The following is a 20,757-nucleotide window of genomic DNA, read 5'->3' as shown; positions in this document are numbered from 1 at the left end:
GTATGCAAACCCCACAGACTGTGTCCGTTTATCTCATTCTTATCTCACTGCATAACAATACCCTGCTGTACTGTACCACTACAGCAATCCACATAATACTGTGGTCTATTTACCAATACGCCCTGTCCCCCAACCAGCACTGGGGAGGAGGGATTACTACATTAAACCAATTCCACAGCTCCACAGATTAGAACAACATTCTAACATCTCAAAGTGTATGTATCGCTTGAGACCACCCCTATCATACATAGGAAGTAAAATCGTTAACAGATAAAAGTAACGTGGTTATTGTACAAGAGCACGAGGTAGCTATAAACAGGCAGTCCTAGTGATAAAGGGTGGATCACATATAGCACCGTTCTCCTGCATGAACTCATATGTACGCGTGTTATATTAAAAATGCCCATACTGAAAATTAAAAGGATTGTCACTTTTTTTAAAATTTCATTTTTCAACGTCTCCGAAAATAATTTATTTGACCACAAATCTGTAATCATACATCTCATGTTCCTGGCTAGGAAAGAAGGAGGATGACGACTGTGTGTATGGTTAGCTGTGGGCAGCTTCTGCCCATCTGCCAGTAATGAGAATGAGGACACATTAAACTCACCTGCTTTATACGCTATATACGAGTGGACAATGGCTAAGGTTCCCGGCCACGGAATTGCTTCCTCTTTTTTCAGCATCTGGAAACATATCAAAACAATATTTTAAGGAAGAGCAACACAAGCCAAAATACCTTAACATGTATACATGTGAGGAATCAAATGCTTCAACTACACAGTAGAAACAAAATCAACAACTAAGTATTAGACAAAATCAACACACTGTATGTAACACACAATAACACACTGTATGTTACAGACTCATTGATTACATTATAAATGTATGCTACAGCTACTCACATGAGCCAAATCTACTTTAGTTTGGCTGTTGTCACCCAGGCAAATTTAGTACATGTGTGGACTACAAAATGATCTTGCTAATCTAATTACACTGAATTGGATCTGCTCAATATGGCTGTCACATGCATGCCCTATTCAGGTATAGATCCAGTTGTTTGGTAAATCAGCCCAAGTGATCTGATCTGCACAAGATACCCTTGTGTGTGGCCGATTTAAGAACTGCAAAGTTTGCTCATTTCAGGAACTGTGTTAACAAACATCTATAACGTGGCATTCAAAATGCATAACTCCACAAATCCACAAGTCAGCTCTATAACTTTACATGGAAGTGCTGCAGGAAACAGAACACAAATCCAATTTATTTTAGTAAGCAAAGCACTAGTGTGAAGACTGGGTTGTTTCCGAAACACATCCTTTTTACAGATCACCAGAACAACATCTGCAAGTACAGTTTAATGTCTTAACGGGACAGTTATGGCGACTGTAGTAGTATTCACATCATAAGAGTCCGTAGGAAAATGCTATAGCCTTAGTAGTACAGAAACAGGCAAACCTACAATACTCCCAAGTATGACATGGGGGCACAGGTTTGCAGTGGCATGCTACAAAGAATTTCACACTCTGACGGTAGATTTTGTACGATTTCATTTTTGTAGAAAGGTGTACAACTAGGGTCTGCACTTTATAACATTCAATCTTCACCTCCTGCTCCTCTGTGTGTCACCTTGATGTGAGGAGAAGAATGGAGGCAGCAGGAAGCCACAGACTGAGTTAAATGATAGACAGTGCCAGGTACATCCAACTTGATTATTAAGTATATGACATTGAATGTAGTCTATATGTTCTGCCCTGATCCTTCCCATTGATAGTTATTCTAATATATGCTGCCTGAATTAAAGAATTTATGCAGTGCAATAACTTATTCCGTCTACTTAAGTGTTGGACATTTAAGTTTAGATATTCTTAGTTTTAAATATTTCACACCAAAACACTACACGGACTACCACATACACTTGTAAAAAGAAAACCATTAATTTTGTGCAACTGATTACTTTGAATTTACAAACAGTATGTGCCACACAAATCATTTTTTTCATCTCCATGATTTACAATTCTAAAATATCCCTGGTTTTCAAACAGAAAGGGGGTTTACATAGCAGATATATGACATTCAACAACAGTCCCCAAACAATGGACTTTCAACAACTCCACTCAAAAATTATTTTGCAAAATGACAAAATGAAAATATTGCTGAATTCTACAACTTACTAGAAGGATACTTAAAAATGAAACTTTATTATCCCAGAATGTTATAGAACTCATAATGATTGTATTATGCAACATCATTTTTAATGGAGCTATTCTTGAACATGTATAGCTTTATTCTAGGGGGAATGAACATAAAATCCAATAATAATACAACATAGCCTCTACAACCAACTGGACAGACTAGTCAAAATATAACAGAATAATGAAGTGCTAGATTTTCCTACAGAACCAACTTGTTTGTTACTAGTCCCGCAATTGACAAACATTTCAAATCAAAATATATAATAAGAATTAAACAATGGAGTTGCCAACACATGCTAGATGCTAGGAACAGCACATCCAAATCACACAAACTAAGTTACATATTCTGTCCTATATGTAAAAGGGTACGAACTTCTATTCAGACACATCTATTGTCACTGGTAACACTGATAAGCATTAAAACGAAAAACAAAACTAAATATAACAAATGCAGCACTTCCCATGGCAGGTTTGTTACTAGACACTAAAATAAACAGATTCCCAAATTGCAGCGAGGTCCCTCTCTCAGACGTTATTACAAGTGCAGTAAATATTACAGCTGCAGAACCTCCATCAGCCTGCTGACAGCAAACAGTTCCATAGCAGTAGCGCAACAGTAAAAAATACTTCTCTGGTGATAAATATTAAATTAGGCAGCTCCCTCTCTAACAGAGACTACTCACAGAATTCACCAGAAATCCAGTATATAAGAAGACTTTATACTTCCTCTTAAACCTCTACATCAGAGCCATGGTACACTATTGTGGACATTCACTTCAGTAGCCACAATACAAGACCCCCCTTCCACATCACCTACTTAGGAACTTCCTGTTATCACTTTATAATGCAGTGACGCAACATCTGCCAGTCAAAAATCAGTAATCAAATCAGCAACAGAATCCTAACAACTGCCAGCAGAAAGCAGAGAACAGTATGTGTGTGTATGACGGAAGTACAGGTGACCGGATAAAGACAACCTACATACCTCTGCATGCATTTGGTAGCTCGTTTGCTCCAGGTGCATTCTAGAAGTTTTTCTTGCACATAAAAATATAAATTCACCAATCACACCATATAATAAAATGGCACAGCTGCCAGAGTTCTGTACATATGTATATAATCCAGGTGGCTCACGTAGAATGCATGGCCAATCACAGCAGCTTTGCATGAGAAATCCTTCAGTGTTGACATTCACTAACTGCACCCACACGTGTGTACGATAGGAGACATGCTGTAAGATTTCTTTCAAATGGCAATAAAAGCTGCATGGGTGCATAGTAAGAGCTGTAAGCAAGCAGTTTAAACAATTGTAGCCATGTAGCATGGGTAATTCACATCTATAAGGATTTAAATGGCTGGCCTGGCAACCTAACTAGGACTGCAGGTTGAATTTGTGGCAAAAGACATTAGATATAATGATTTACTTTGATACTGTGCTGTGAAGTTGTGTGTGGTTAAATGTCCTATTTATGCTACACTGCTGTGTAACTTTAAAAATATCGTCTGGGTATAATATAATGGCACAGGTCAATGAATTAGTAACTTGTCCCCTTTAATTTTATCAATAAGTTAACGTGACGGCAGGACTGGCTCTTGTAAGGGAAAATAATTTAACTTTGCTCAAAAATTAACCATTTTGTTTATCTCTCCCAAAGTGAAAGGCGCTAATAAATGAAACCACGTTAATAATGTGGCGTTCTAAAGAAATTTTTTGCTTTCCCATAAGGAAACACTATTTTCCTGGCTGCCGCACTATTTCACTTAAATCAGACATTACAAGGAAATTCTGAAGTTCTATAAAATAATAGGACAGTGGGGCAAGGTTTTTTTATGTGATTTAATAGTTGATAGGGTGGATTCCTGCTACCTATATCTATCACACGGTACCTGGTCTTGGCATTTGGGACATATCCACATGCCCTTGGGAATGGATTTCAGAGGAGGCTCCAAACAGTCCAGGTGGTAAACACGTGAACATGTGTCGCACATCAGTAACTGTCCGCTCTTTCTGCAGACGCTGCAAAAATCCTCATGGATATCAGCCTGTAGGAGTCACAGGAGAGAGGAGGCGAAAAGAGGGGTCAGCCTAAAAATCTGACAACCGCCCTTCCTCATTTTTTCTGAACTGCAAAAAAGACACTTAGTGTGTTCACCTAGGGGGTGTTTTACTGATGTACAGAAAAGAAGCGTCTAATGCACTGCAATGCCCAGCAAAGCAATGCAAAGTCCTGCAGCAGAAAAGCAGAAGAAAGAGATGGAAAAGGGCAGCCTTGGTCCTAGAGAGTGTCATGGTGTTAATAAACATGTCCACCACCAAATCCATGACAAGAAATAGAGGTTCCTTTACATCTTAGTATCAGCAGAGGCAGAAATGCCAGGCATGGCTTCACGGAACTACTTTCATGTCAGCAGCTTGTAGCGAAGGCAGAGTTATTCTTTCATAACCCATTTAAAACAAGATGTGCCTGAAAAATTATGTCTTCTATCAAGTTGGGAAATGTACTAGATGTTGTAACTGCAGAACTGATATTTTCTGTCCTAAGACTGACACACAAAGTCGTGTCACCCATGTGATAGGAAGTCTGCAAAAAAACGAAAACAAAAAAAAAAAAACCCCAGACAGAGCAATCCCAGCATTTGGAACTCTGCAACAAGTTCTCTGTGATTAAGTATAGGTGCCTTTGTGAATGTTTAATGTATAGAGAGATGACATAAAACAAAGAAGACACAGGGAAACATTAAGCAGAGATCCCAGCAGTAGTATTTACAGAAACCTTTAGACTGCAGTAACTTACTGACAGTCACAACCTAGCTCCTGCATTTACATCAGTGTAGATGCTACTATAAGAGGTAAATACAATGGAATTTCCTTTCAACCCCTCACAAAAGATGATGATTTTGGCCACATAAAAAGTATAAGTTAAGTCTCAAATCACACCTTACAGCCGCCATATGCAAAAATGCTGCTGCTTACTCCATGCACAAACTTAACTTTGAGCGTACATTTTTCATTTTTTTTCTCAAAAACCATTTGCTCACACTCCTTAAGACAACTGAAGACATGAGCTAGTATGTAAACACGTGCCAACATAGACACCATACCGACGTGAAACAAGAGAGGACACAAGGAGAGTCCCCTAAACATAACCAGGAGTAGAAGACTACAAAGGGTTAGTTACAGGGATAATGATCACAAACTCTAAAAAGACATTAGCCCACCATAAATGTTAGTCCACTTGACTAGACTTGAGAATCAAAAAGCGCTAGATTTCAAAGACCAGAGTACACGGCAGGGTAGGTCATTTAATAAAGAAAGAAACAGACCATCATGGAAGTTTAACTGGCTGTCTTTTTTTTTTTTTTTTTTTACAGTGCAAACTACAGAAGGAGAATTTCAGGGGAAAAAGTTCCAATAAGCCTCTGCAAAAGGACAAGGGACTTTTAGAAAAATCCATTTACACTGCAGACCTGACAGTCAATGCCACAACCCAGTGGCTTTTTAGAGCATTGTACATGGCTAATGGATCTGTCTGCAGGTGCCAGGAGAGACCGGTATCATACCCCCTCTATGGGGCAATGCCTCACTGGCCTGGTGTTGGTCTCCTTTGGAGAGGCTATTCAGAGAGAAGAGAAGCACCCACAAGTTAGTGTACTGTTAGAATAGGATCTTCCAACCGTTGCTACATGTGGCCCCATATGTATTTCAGAGAGATTCAGGTAATACCACAGGCTTAAAATGCAATCAAAGTATCAGTTTATTGTAGAAGAAAAGGAAATAAGAGAAAATTCAAGGCTACTTAGTAAACATTTAAAGACATTATGAAGGACTTGGTAAAATGTGAGTTTAGGATATGTGATTAATGTTTATATGACATTAAAAAAATAGCTATTAATCATGTTTAGCATGCTGAAGAGAGCATTCTGTTAATGGAAGCACTTTACTTTCTGTTTTATAATACAGCCCTCTGCTCATACGAGCGACGACCTGCTCTAGTTTAGTATCATGCCGACATCACTGTCTAAAGGTGGATGTGGAGAAAACCTAGTTATATTATACTGAGCTTAAAGAGGATAGTTTCCTGGTTCTATCAGGAGGAACCTTCAAACATTAGGGCAGTTCATTATACTGCGGAAAACATAGAAGGAAAGACCGCTCTAAAGAAACATATATAGCAATAGCCATCTGATCAAAGTGAAGAGAACAAAGATACCACAAAATAATGGAGTATAAAGAACAGCGAGTTCAACAGTATTTACAGACTGAAATATGTAGAAGAATAGTTATGCAACAATACTGGAAGTTCACCTAGCTAGACAGTCCAACAACTAGAGGTAAGTTTCCTTTTCAATTGTACACAACCATGCATTTTACAATGGTTACAAGAAAGCTATGGCTATGAATTGAGCAACAACTCCGGGAGAATGATCCCACATTTGCCAATTAATGTATTTGGCCTGCTGTGCATGTCTATGCATGGCCCAATATACTTTATAGTTAATAACTTTAAAGCTAGCACATAGTAGTAAGTACAGCCTGGTATAATTATTATTCGCTTGCTGAAGTTAACCATTATCTGTTTAAGCCATTTAAATTGGTTGTACCCCCACATCCCTTGCCATTGCTTCTTAAGACGGGTGTGGTAAGTTTGAAAAGAGGATTTTCAATGCCATAAAAACAGCATAAACCTGGTTGTGAGCAGCTCACAAGCAATCGTATGAGACCCACCGCGGCCCCTGCTCTTTCCAAACTCACTGGGGCTGGCTGATAAAAGTAGCCTCAGCAAGCGAGGGTCTACAACCCCTTTAAGCCATATGCTGCATAAGCATTTCCAGAAAAGAAGAATATTTGCAGCAGCAATAGGTCTCCTAAACATGAATGCCAAATACTACATACTAACACAATATATATGCAGTTCCATCATAATCACTGAGCAACCAGTGATGTGTTCCAAGATAGCCCCAGTGTGTTCCAAAACTAACAAAGCTCCGCCCATCACACACACTACTACTGCTGGCAGCGCCAGGACAGTGGGTCTTAACATGTGATAGCAGGGCCCCCTTCATAAGGCGTTACTTACGTCTGTGGAATATGGATTAGGCAGGGACACAGGCAGGACACTTGCAGGGAAACTACATGTGATCTGTGTCTTTTCGCTTTCGGGGGAATCAGGATGACTGGATGGAGGGGAGGTGGGTGGCAGAGCGCTCAAACCCAGGACCGTGTTGTATTTGGGAGGACGACCTATACGTTAATAAACACAAACAAAAAGAACAGAAACAAAATGGGGGGGTTTACATACCTTTGGCCAGTGTTCCTCATTGGCTAGCATGGAAAAGGAAATGATGCAGCAGATGAAGAAAATAATCATAATACAATATTATAGAGTCAAAAAGGATAGTAATTATTAGGAAAAGCTAAAAGAAAAATAAAGAGAAGCAGATAGGATGCAGAAGAAAAAGCAACAAGCGTCAAAATCACACAGACAACATTGCACTGGCAACCAAATATATTAGGCAGTTCAAATTGTTGGATTGGGCACCCAAAAGCTCACCATCATATCTCCGCAGTGATTGCTGCCAGCATATAGTAAGTGTGTTTGTATACTACTGTAGAATACATGTCTACAACTCAGCATAAGGAAATAGTTCACCGACAAAGTGTTGTTACACAGTTAAAAAGCAGTTGGAAGCCCAAACCAGATGGCAGAGGTGAGAGGTTGGGAGAGGTGTGTGGTGGAGTTCCAGGAGCTCAATAAAGTGGGATGTAAAGAAAATTGAAAGCGCAGAGGTGTTGGTTGTCACACAGTGAAGAAGTGGGAAGACCTTACGGGTAGCAGCAGGGCGGCCCAGGTAAACCGAGCGGGGGCAGGAGCAGCAGGGCGGCCCAGGTAAACCGAGAGGGGGCAGGAGCAGCAGGCCGGCCCAGGTAAACCGAGAGGGGGCAGGAGCAGCAGGCCGGCCCAGGTAAACCGAGAGGGGGCAGGAGCAGCAGGCCGGCCCAGGTAAACCGAGCGGGGGCAGGAGCAGCAGGCCGGCCCAGGTAAACCGAGAGGGGGCAGGAGCAGCAGGCCGGCCCAGGTAAACCGAGCGGGGGCAGGAGCAGCAGGGCGGCCCAGGTAAACCGAGCGGGGGCAGGAGCAGCAGGGCGGCCCAGGTAAACCGAGCGGGGGCAGGAGCAGCAGGGCGGCCCAGGTAAACCGAGGGAGGGGAAGCAAGTACAGCAGCAGGCCGACCCAGGTAAAGTGTGTGTGTGTGTGTGTGTGTGTGTGTGTGTGTGTGTGTGTGTAGGGGGGGGGGGGGGGGGGCGGCAGCAGGGCAGCCCAGGTGATTAAGGGAAAAAGACCAAGAAAAAAGTTGAAATACAATAGATGAATGCCAACAGAAGAGAGTTGTAAAATAGTGATTTGGAAGGGGTGGGGGGTTAGATGAATAAGAGGAATATAACATAAGTGTGTTAGGAAAGTTTAACCATAAAGAATAATAAATGGATTGAAGGGAGTGTCAGGCAAGAGAGAGATGAAACAAAGATAAGTTTGGAACAATAACTATGTAATAATAGGGCTCAAAAGTAAATTTGGCATTTAAATGTTCTGCCCTTGAGGAAAGCGTGTGGGTCACTATATAGGAATTAAGGTTTGGCTACATCTGCATACCCTACAAAAATGATATAAATATATATATTAGACAGTATTCACAGGACTTTATTAATTTGTAAACAAAGTTACTTTTCACTTTACTTTCAATGATCCTTATCAAGGCTATAACCTCTGAACTGAATATCATGTAACTATCCAACATCATACGTAAACAAGGTGAGACGGGGACACCAGGGGAGACAAAGTGAACATAAAATACAAATAAAAAGAGTGAGCCACTGGGGGAATATGGGGACAATCTAATAACATGATATTTTGTTGAACAGAATGCAGCCGCTTTCATCCTTATGACAAATACTGATTGAATATAAACCACATAAACATGGAAGAGGACCTGGACACCTGGTTTTGCCCTGGTTTTCCACTGAACTAAACTTTGCTTGCTTCAATTAATCAGGGTAGTACACTTGTATACTATTACCTATGTGAGCTTAACCGTGTCTTTAGCAGCTCAATTTGCAATTTATTTTCATTTTTGGCTACATTTTTTGGATGTCCTTCAATACGTTATTGGCTCTGCCAGGTTTTTATATGCGCAGTACGGTTAACTTGCATATTTAAGTAATTATTCTGTATCCTCGTTTCCTTTCTCTGGCTGGTTAACCCTTCATTTTTCTGTCCACTTCACTCCCAGCCCTTGCTTTCAGCTTGGTGCTGGTATCGAATTATCCATTCAGTTCTGAGTTTGTAATCTTGATAAAGATCTTAGAAAACGACTGAAGAGATTGCTTTGCCAGGACTTGTACACAAGCTTGGTCTGGGCTGTGATCTGCAATTGGTAAATGCAGCTCAACTGGCACAACAAACAGGTTGCTATGAAGCCACGAGGAGCGTTCTGGCAGGACAACAGCTGTACAGAATGAACACTGGATGCACACTGATAAGAACATTTCTTTTTGTATCGCATGCAAGTTCCACTCAGCATTAAGGTTGAACTTGACAATAGTACACATCAGTGTCCGTAAGGTTCAATTAATTATTTGCAGTGCTGGTAAATCTGTATTCATCAAATGGTGAACATGACTCAGACTGAACATATCAAAAGTGCATGAAAAGCACATTGGTGTATGTGACAAAGTTCATTTTTACTTTCAAGTCCTGCGAGTGCTATCTTTACAAATAAACTCATTTTCTTGTTGATTTGACTCCAGAACAAAGCATCCAATCACAAACTGCAGTACTACCACCAAGGGGCAGCTGCAACATAATGTGCACGAAGGTCTGTCCCATCTATGTGCATATGCACATACACTACATTGCCAAACAATATGTGGACACCCGAACATTGATATGTACTTGCTGAACATCTAACTCAAAATCCATGGACATTAATATGGAGTTAGTTCTCCCTCTGCTGCTGTAACAGCTTCCACACTTCTGGGAAGGCTTTCCACTAGATTTTGGAACATGGCTGCAGGGATTCAGATCCATTTACCCACAAGAGCATTAATGAGGTTGTGTGCTTATGTTCATCCCAAAGGTGCTCAATGAGGTTGAGGTCAGGGCTCTACATAGGCCAGTCAAGTTCTTCCACACCAAACTCGGAAAAAACATTTTCTGATGGACCTCGCTTTGTGTCGGTAAGCACGGTTATGAATTAAGATTTCTCATCACTGGAACTAAGGAGTCCAGGCCAAACCTTGAACAACAGCCCCAGACCATTATCTCTCCAATACTAAACTTTACAGTTTGTAGTACACATTTGTGCAAGAAGTGTTCTCCTGGCACCTGCCAAACCCAGATTGTCCATCATACTGCCAGATGGCAAAGCGTGATTCGTCCCTCCAGAGACCATGGTTCTTCACACCACTCCAGTCAACATTTGGCAGTGCCCGTAGTGATCACAGGGCTGTGCGAGGCTGCTCGGCCATGGTAACTCAACTTGTGAAGCTCCCAACAGTTATTGTGCGGACATTGCTTCCAGAGGCAGTTTGAAACTCTGTGGTGAGGAGAGACTATTTGTACACGCTGCACACTTCAGGACTTGGCATTGTGAGCTTGTATGGCCTAACACTTCTTAGCGAAATTGTTGTTGCTCCTAGACGATTCCACTTCCCAAATCACAAAATTACAGTTGGACAGTTGCAGCTCTGGCAGGGCAGAAATTCAACAAACTAACTTGTTGGAATGGTGTCATCCTGACAACACCATGCTGAATGTCACTGAGCTCTTCATTATGCCCTTTCTAGTTGTAATGTAGGACTACAGAGATTGCATGGCTGTATGCTTGAGTTTATGCGCCTGTCAGCAATTGGTGTGGCTGAAACGGCCAAGCACTAATTAGCAGGGGTGTCTATATACTTTTGGCCATGCAGTGTATATACATACACACATTTACACAAACAAGATTTCTCTAGGGTCTTGATCTCTACCAATGTACCAGGATTTCCCTAATTAGTCATCACTTCGTTAGGAAAAGGCTGCTCTGGCTTGCACTAGCGATCTGGAATATGAGTGACCCTGATGCACAAAACATACACCAGGGAAATCTTTCTACACACAAATAAACCTTAACACAAAAATTCACACTCTAAGAGTGAAGATGATGCTGTCACTTGACCAGTCTGTGTATTTGAAAATACCAAACATAATAATTGCAGCACGTGGAAAGAGAATTGCTGCTGTGGAATTTTGACGAATAAGAATAAGTGATGAGATACAGAGGACAAATAACCCAGCAGGTGCACAAACTCTCCAGGAACAAAAATGGGAATTAAAAAGAAAAAAAATATATATAAATCTGCAGTCTGCTGAGATAGAGAGAGAGAGAGAGTCATTGTCCCCAAAGCTAGCAGGCAGCAAATTTGGACAATAAAACACTTAACAGTAACACCTGCTGTTTTGTTCCAGGATAAGAGACTTCACAGACCAGTGCATTAAACTGATCTCAAACTTTGAGATGTTTTAGGACAATGATGGCAAAAACATTACAATCAGCGTTCACAGTTCTTTCCCTGAATCACATTTCTATTTTCATCAGGCATAAGAACACATGGTGTAGCCATCTCTCATATTTACAAGGATAGAGAAGCAGCAACGGTAGTACACTTAAACCATGCCTATGTACCTTTCTGCCATACAAGGGACACATTTTTTGGCAACAAACAGCCATCCAGAAAAGTAGTTCTCAAAGCATTTAATTTGAAAATACCCAGTGTCTGCCACACCAGGGTAATATCTCATGTGCTGTATAAAACACATTTTATAAAAATTTAACAAAAACTATTTTGAAGAGGACACAAAGTAAGGGTCATTTACCAACACTAGACCACAGCAACCAATCAGAATTGCTTATATCACCTAATTTGCTCTAGACAGATAAAAGCCAACCCCGGATTAGTTGCTATGGCATTTGAGCAATGCTTGTACAGAAAGTGGCTGTGATTAAAAAAATAATATCCTAACGTAATAAGCTGCTCGACAATGTCCAACTGCAAAGTATAGAAGGATTATGACATTCAATTCTGTTAACTGAAGTCTACATGCAGATGCAGAGGGCATATTCTACAGTCAAGGAGTTGTAGGCAACAGGGTTAGTAGCACACCACCAGCAGTATCATGCAAGTAAAACAAGGTCCCAAAGCTTCCCAGAAATGCCAAGCCTGCACTACCCTGACGCCAAGCTGCAGAGAGACAGAGCGAGAGGACAGGGAAGCAGAGAGAGCACCGAGGGTTTACCTCTCTTCCGTGTTCCTGGATGCATTGTGCTGTTCAGGTACGTCACTGCACTCTTCTTACGCTGCAAAGGAGCATAAAGGTCTGTTTAATTTTAAATAAAGACAATAACATTGCTGAAGATATATGTCAAATAAATTCTGATAATCGGTAAGTCAGCTGGGGGAACTCTGATGCAGTCAATATACATGTGAAATGACTAAATATTACCTGTGTTTACACCTGGCCATATATGCAATACACACAAACACACATGAACATCTATACATATAAGCCTGTGCATCTTCCCTTGCAAGCCAATCTAGCGCTTTGCAGAGGAATGTTCTTCGTGATGGATGGTGGTTTTCCACATGTACATAATAATCTAGCTGTAGTGTCATGCACAACGCTTGCATGTAAATGAGCAGCAAGAGGTAGGGAAACTCTGAGAAGCTTCCAACTCTGCAAACTTAAGCAAAGGGTCATATTTTTAACGCTGGCATTAGCCGCTCTTTTGGATTTTTTTTAGGTGCCAAGTTTGCACCAGAGAAATGCAGCGCACAATGAGCAAGGTGTACAAGCAAACCGCCTGGGAAAACAGGCAACTTGATATACAGGGCCTAAAACCTGGTCACACATGTAGTGATCCATGAGACTGGTCCCAATGCCAAATGGCCACACCTAGAAACAATTTGGCCAAATAAGATACGGTCATTCACTGGGTGGGCCGACGTTACCATCAACCAATAACCTCACACATACGTCAAAATGATTTTTCATCCTGCAACAAATTACAATTGGATGTCATTGTTTTAGTGGTCACCAATAGATTATTTGCCACCTAAAATGTGCCAATTTCCAAATGTGGAATGCTGGGAGAACTACAGTATGTATATATTAAATTGGCAGTGTCTCAAATCGATGCAATTACATACTTAATTAACTTAACCAGATAGAATTTTCAGTTAAACAGCTTTAGGGCAGATTCACACGTATGATTTTCCATTCATTCAGTTGTATAAACCGAAACATGCAATAATGTGGACCTTTAACCATACAGGTTTCTATACAGTGTTCACTTATTCATAAAGGGGAGATAGAAACAAGGCTCTTTTATGGACAAGATCGATCTACATAGACAGATGATCAACAGACGTCTTATAACGATCTACTCGGCTCCTTTACTATGTGCGTCACTGAAATAAGGGCTTTGAGAGGCAGGAAATAATGTTTTGAGTATCCGCTTGATTGTACATGTCACCATCAAATGGACACGTATGTGTGTGAACATCAGCTTTCTAGGTCAATTTGAAAAACAAATAATGTAATTATGTAAAGTGACTTTCCCACCTCTGGTTCAAATACTGCCCCGCTGTATACAGGGTTGGCGGTTGTTCTTCTTTTCCTTTCTTGCCTTTTACTTTGAATTTCTGTGAAAAATAAAAATTTACGTTAGCGTAAAGAATACAGTATGTTATTTAGCAGTAAAAGTGTTTCATATGGTACATGAGCTATAAGGGGAGTGTAAGAAATTACCATCTCTAGATGTGTGCCAGAGGAGTACATGCCTGCTAAGGGAAGACTAAGGACTTCCTGGAACTAGGGTCAGCAGACTAGTACTTCAGCCAAAGAGCTCTCCAGGCTGCTAAGAGTTGGCTAGTGTGAAAAATAGATTTTCTAGGGCGAGACTCCTGAGACACCTTTATAGCATGTCTGCCCACTTACTCAAAAGTTTCATCCCAGGAGGTCAAGACAGCTAACCGAATAGTTGGGCTGTTGGACCCAGATTAGTTGTAGGGTCTGGGACTCAAAGAGTGCTGAAAACCACCTTTAACAGTGTGCTGACAGACTCTTTGGATAGACCCCCTAGATCCTCTTTAGAGATGAGTTTTCAATTGTTTGCCTCACTAGTCACCTCACCAATGTCTGAAGAGACACACTCATAAATGGTGTCCGACTCCTGATCAAGGTCATATGTGGTGGTGATGATGGCGTTCCCAGCAGCCCTACCTAGTTACTTCAAATTGGCTGCTTGCATAGTGACCACTCCCAACTTATAATACTGAGTGTTGCAGTCATATTATGACAAGTTGTGGACATTTATTTGGATTTCTTATTTGTCATTTAAATTTGGGAATCTCCATTGGGAATCCAAGGATTACCAATGGAGTTAAAAAGTTCAAACACACTTAAGTCCGCAACCTTTGAGACACAATTTGTACATATGTACAGGGTGCAAAATGCAACAAGCTCTAAATTGGACCCTATGTGCAGAATCAGACAAGCAACGTAGTATGTATATTTGGGGTCTGCGCTTACAAAGCAAAGCATTACGACCCATTTGTGACATTGTGGCTTCTATTTGAGAGAGAAAGACGACAGGGAAAGAGAAAAAGAAAAAGAAAACAGGGGAGGAAGAGTGAGACTAGAGGGTGAAAGAGGGTCTCCCATTGTCCAGAGTGAATGCTGGAGAGACCCAGGCCTCTACCCAAGTAAGTTACAGGTGTAAGGCAGAACCTGATAGAAACAAATGGATAATTGGATAATAGCCCATGCCCCTAACTTTCTGTGCCATAGGCAAATAATTAGCAGAGCTTCCTACTGTGGAAAGGGTGGTTAAGCAGGAACGGAACCCCACTGTCTACCTGTCCCGTCCAGATGGATGGAGAGAAACTCTTGTAAGAACACATGTATGGGTTCTCTGCTTACCTTCTAAATGGTCGTGCGTTACCAATCCTAGTGACACCATGAAGGCAAGTTTCTATGAGAAAGAGGAAAAACACCCATTTCACTTTATGACTTCAGAAAAAAAAACACATTCAGGCTATTTTCTTTTCATCTGTATCTACCTGTGGGTTTTCCTCTCGTTTTGGCTTCAGGGCAGGTGGTACTGCCGTACTGCTTTCAGTTTGTTTCTCGGTTTCCACCTGAGTTTTAATTGTCTGGGAGGAAAACAGACATCCCAGGTTATGCAGAGTCTAGTAGAACACAGAGCGTATACAGACCATGTCCCAGGACTATATGCTAATGTAACCTTGGATCAATAACTTCCCAGCTCATGGGAAAGAAGTTATGTTTACATCTGAAGGCTTTAATCCTATATTCCTAAAGGTCAAACACCAAATCTGCAGAGCATTTTCCACAAATTATTATCTACATATAACTATATGTGAATAGCCTTACTACAAAACAATTTAAATTGTTTAAAAAGGGAAGTACCCTGTGGTTTCTTTATGGTTACCAAACAGTTGTAGTGATAGCACAAAGTTACATTCAGGTACCAGGTCAGTTTCACCACACTATCATTGTTCTCTTTATGTGGACACCTTGTGCATATGAGTGCTAGGTTCCTGGTCCCAGCTGACAGCCCAGGAAGCCATTGGATGGAGCTCCTGGTGTGTTGTTCTTATAGATTTCTGTGGGGAGCATAGCTGACCAAGCACAATATATTCAAAAGGTGCCACCACGGAGACATTAAAAATATATACTGAAAAACCCTCCCAGAGTTTCCCCCCTTTGACCCTTTTGCCACCAAGCATCTGGTCCACATTTGCACCTCCGAAGGACAGAACACTTTGGTGTTGCATTAGTTTCGGCCGAAATAAGAGGATTTTTATACCAACTATAAATCTGTTTCTCTGATTCCATCTGGGGGACTCTGCTACCATGGGCTGTATGAGGGGACCAACTCCTCATCCAAGCCCATGGTAGCAGTGTCCCCCAGTTTGGATGAAAGAGAAAACTTATTTTCCACCCACACAAACCAGTTTAATACATTTTTTTTTCAGGACAGATCAGATTTAATTATAATACAATAATTGAGCAAATATGTTTTTAAAATGATGGGCATTATATAGGGAATAAGGATGACTTCTATTGATTCTTGCCATTAGCTAGTTGCTCTAAATTCAATAAAAAAAAAAAAAAAAAAAAAAAAAAAAAAAATATACCTTATTTTATAATGTAACTTGGAAAGTTTACAGGGGTACCGACTATGTGCGTCTGTGCAGGTTGGTCAAATTGTAGGTCGGTCAACGCGCAGGTCATATACTGCTGTGACCTAATATAGATATCTCCATGTACCACATTCACACATCTGAGTGGAGCACGGAGGCTGCAACATTTAGTTGTAACCAGCAGTACACAAATAAAGAAGAACTTCGCCCAAGACTAATTTTCTAGAGTGCAGTGGGACCATTATGGCCACAGGGGCCCTTAGCTGAGCCAGCAACTTGCTCATCCACATTAGGGACAAATTTGTTTGTTTTTTTTTTGTTTTTTTATTTACTCGTTGAGCTTCTGTCAGCATTATTCTTAAACCATTCAGAGTAGACGCTTTGTAAAAATCTTCACAGTAATGAGGTCTCATTCACATGACTGCATTATATTTTGTGGTTTGTTTGTTGTTATTTTCTGCATAAAGACATTTTCCTCATCGTTTTATATTGCGGAATAAATAAAATCAAAAAGGTTAAAATGATCAAAAAAAATGATGAACAGTTAGACTATCCTAAATACTTTGATATCTATGTAGTTTGCACATTCCAAACACACACACACACGCTAATATACAATCATTCATAAATCTACAAATAAATGTATAAAAAAAAAAAATACAATTGGAAAACCCAATACCATTAAGTTGACATCTATACTTTTGACAGAGAGCGGATTTTAAAACAACCTTAATTAGCAAAAAGAAAGCCCATAAAATAGAAAACCAGAGATTGACCTACAGCACAAATCTTACCCAGAAAGACTAAAAGATCTTAATATGTATAGTTTGGAGCAGAGAAGGGAAAGGGGGGATATGATAGAAACTTCCAAATATATCAAGGGTAATAACAAGGTGCAGGAGGGAAACATTCTACAAAGGAAGAGAAGTATTCGTGCATGTCCTCATGTTCTGGCACAGGGGGGGGGGGGGGGGGGGTAGGTTCAGAGGAAATGTGAGGAAAAAGTACATCACAGAAAGGGTATTGAAAAAGTGGAATAACCTCCCATCAGAGGTGGCAGAGGCTAATACAGTAGAGCAATTTAAACATGATTGGGATATACATAAGGATATCTTTACAAAGAATAAAGGATCAAACAGGGTTCGAGGTTGACATAGGTTAAAAATTGGGCAGCCTAGATGGCCAAGCTGTTCTTATGTCAAATTTTATGCTAAGTGGCAAGTGCAAAAAAAGCCAAACAAAACATAAAAAAAAACAAACACACAAAACAGGGTACATTAGTGGAGTTTTCCTACAAATGAAAGTTAGAAGTCATTTGTATATGCTCCCATCCAGTGTGTATAAAGCACAAAACACATTTACTAATCACATGGTGCATACGCATAGTCTAACCAGTACTATCCACATCGGCGAGACACTTCATACATTTAAAATAGTCTTTGGCCCTAGGGCTCCTCTGAGAGACTCACCTGCTTCTCCAGGTTTGGTTTTGGAAGCTGCAGAGTCTGTGGAGCCGCCAGTCTTGTGCCCGGTGCAGCTATCACGATACTGGTGAGCTGTGCTGTGGGGAAGGCTTTGGAAATGGCAGTGGGTTGCCCATTTACGATGCGCACGGGATGGATAGAGTTCTGGGATGTGGGTGTTAGCTTTGTGGTTAGCATGACTGGCCGCTGGATGAGTTGTGGAGCTGCCAGCATGGGGGGAGGTGCAGGGGCGATGGGAATGTTGTTTTGTGCTGCTGGTTTTGGCCGCACCTGCGATAAATACACTTGATCAGGATGAGTGATCATACGCACAACAGAATATATCCATTCAGCAGATATGGGTACAAGGCATGACTGCAGCTAAACAGGGAAACAGTTGTCTATTTGGAAAAAGGACACTTAGGATAAATCTATGAAGTAGATTCGTGAGCATACATTGCTCCATATTTAGAATACAAAAGGACTATGCGCCAAAACCCACTGATGTCTGAACATAAACCTTTTGCCTGTTCAACACCAATGTAAAAGAAGCTCTTCACTTACTGAAACTTGACACTAATATTTTATATAATGTGCCGAATTTCTATCTCGTACTGTATGAAATGTAACCCATTTATGCAATATTATTTCAGAAAGGATCACCTTTATAATGCCCACAATGTACTGCCTTACTTTCACTTGACATCAAACCAGCTTTTTAGAACAAACAAACATGTCCGCTTGACAATTCAATTCAAATGTCTTACCCTCGCATAGTAAGCCCTTAACCCCTACTCTTCCCCCTATACATACAACCTATTTACCATTCCGCTTCCCCCTACTCCGCTCTGACAATGTCCGCCACTTCACCTCCTGCGCTGCTTACAATCTCTGTAATGCACTCCCGCACTCAATTAGACTATCCACCAGTCTGCAGGCCTTCAAACGTACCCTTAAATCACATCTTTTCATTCAAGCCTTCCAATCCTCCTCCTAACTCTCCCGTCTCTGCATCTCCCATCTTTGCTTCCTCACTCTGTTTCCCTTTCTCTGTCCGTCCATCCCCTATAGAATGTAAGTTCTTTCCTTCTGTAATCGTGTACATTTGTGATTTGCATTTATATAATTTTGTTGTTCTAACCCCCTATATACAAGGACTGCAAAACTCTTGTGGTGCCTTAGCAATAAAATAAAAGTAATAATAATAACAATAACAACAATAATTCTATGGCACTTCCATAAATAACAGTAGAAAAATGAAGCAGAACAAGTATACTCACTTGTGGAAGAAATGTTGGACGAGGAGTAAGCCGAGGAGGTGGGATGAACTGGGGAACTTTAATATGCTGAGAAGTTGTTGCCTGGACCTGCTATACAAAAATGAAACCCTAGTACATTGGGAAGTATCTGACCAGTGGGATTGCCAGACACGCATAATGCATCACGCACCACAAAGACATAGAAGTATCACTCACCAAAGTAACAGCATTTTTTGCAACTATTTGAAAGGTCTCCGTTCCCTGACTGGTGATCTTGTTAGATGTCTGCAGGTTGATCGCGGCGCTTTGTATGTCAGAACCAAGGACTGCTTTCTGACTGTTTATGGCAGTCACCATGGCGATGGTTGGTCTTTGCCCCATCATAGAAGCGGGCATGGATGCTGCTGCGGCTTTCAACACGAGAGGTAGAGTCTTTGCCGTGATCATAGAGGCTGTTGCGACAGTCTTCTGAGAGAAGAGGGAATAAAAGAATTTAAAAAAAAAAACAAAAAAAAAAAAAACACAGATTAAAATAAGACAGTCACAGTCTATGTTCTTTCCACACTTCGGACATTATAAATTCTTGAATTCTGAATACGGAAAACAACCTATCACCAGACAAGATACAAAGAAAGGGCAATCCATCCTCAAAAGAGGGAACACATGGAGGATATTTGAAGTTCATGAATGCATGAGCATTTGAGAAATCCTGCCCTTTGTAAAGGAGACGTCTACAAAAGTTTTTATTTTTTAAAAGGACCACAGACTTTTATTGCCATCGATTTTTCAATATGATGTGGTTACTTGAACAGTTTTACATATACAGATCTCTCTACTAGCATTTTAAATAATTTCATATGCAATATCCCATGTAACTAGATATTATACGGTGCTGCAGAAATTACTGGCGCTATATAGATTAACAACATGTGACAACCAAAACCTACTTTAAGCAAATTTAAGCCAATGAAAAGGCTCCAACATAAATCCTGGGATTGTCTTTGCACAACAATGCAATCTTATCATGAAATGTTTATGTATCTTAATACTAGTCTATACATTGCAGTTTGGGGTCAGAGGAGATTCCCTGGCTCCGCCCTGGAATTACAATTATCCAGATAGCATCCGCCGTGTGTAGCGTGCTGGCTTGGCTTATACTGCAATAACATCCTCAATTTATTAACGGATCTGGATCTTAAAATCCTGATGATTAAACAAAAAGCATCTTCTTGCCAACGATCATGGATTTTATTTAAAGTGCTTTTGACTTTGTGCTTAATCTCTCCTCTGTTTATTTGCAAGTACAAGTATTAGAAGCATTCCATCACATAACATGTTACGTCCTAACTCCCACTTCATCGTACACTTGTTTCTGAAAATAGAGTGAAGTTAGTGCATGTTCTCTCGAGAATTTACCTCTTCTCATTTTGTCCTACAGTTATAGCACAACTGATATTCAGTGGTACTGAAGCTGCAGAACTCAGTCCAAGGACAGTTTTGTTGTTGCGACACAGTGTGGGATGGATATAAATCCATGTTTAAATAAATATCAGCATTTTCAGTATATGTGACTT

The 20,757-nt window shown here is 40.6% G+C and overlaps 1 protein-coding gene across 6 annotated transcripts in view; it reads right to left on the bottom strand.

Moving 5' to 3' along the window:
* Positions 1-20,757, bottom strand: part of PHF21A (PHD finger protein 21A) — a 79,063-nt gene that overhangs the window by 7,432 nt on the left and 50,874 nt on the right. Inside the window, exons 6-15 of one of the 6 annotated variants that reach the window (XM_075188226.1) lie at positions 19,400-19,648; positions 19,205-19,294; positions 17,931-18,215; positions 15,355-15,447; positions 15,215-15,266; positions 13,856-13,935; positions 12,530-12,590; positions 7,274-7,437; positions 4,083-4,238; positions 611-686 (exon numbers count right to left, since the gene is read on the bottom strand). In XM_075188226.1, coding sequence (XP_075044327.1) covers positions 611-686; positions 4,083-4,238; positions 7,274-7,437; positions 12,530-12,590; positions 13,856-13,935; positions 15,215-15,266; positions 15,355-15,447; positions 17,931-18,215; positions 19,205-19,294; positions 19,400-19,648 — 1,306 coding nt within the window. Of the gene's footprint in view, positions 1-610; positions 687-4,082; positions 4,239-7,273; positions 7,438-7,495; positions 7,519-12,529; positions 12,591-13,855; positions 13,936-15,214; positions 15,267-15,354; positions 15,448-17,930; positions 18,216-19,204; positions 19,295-19,399; positions 19,652-20,757 lie in introns of all 6 variants that reach the window. The other 5 variants (XM_075188223.1, XM_075188224.1, XM_075188229.1 and 2 more) reach the window with 5 other exon arrangements.

This window comes from Mixophyes fleayi, chromosome 10, assembly GCF_038048845.1.
Source record: "Mixophyes fleayi isolate aMixFle1 chromosome 10, aMixFle1.hap1, whole genome shotgun sequence".
Lineage (NCBI taxonomy): Eukaryota > Metazoa > Chordata > Amphibia > Anura > Limnodynastidae > Mixophyes > Mixophyes fleayi.
Note: the sequence above shows the minus strand (reverse complement) of the source record. Positions and strands in the feature narration are given on the sequence as shown.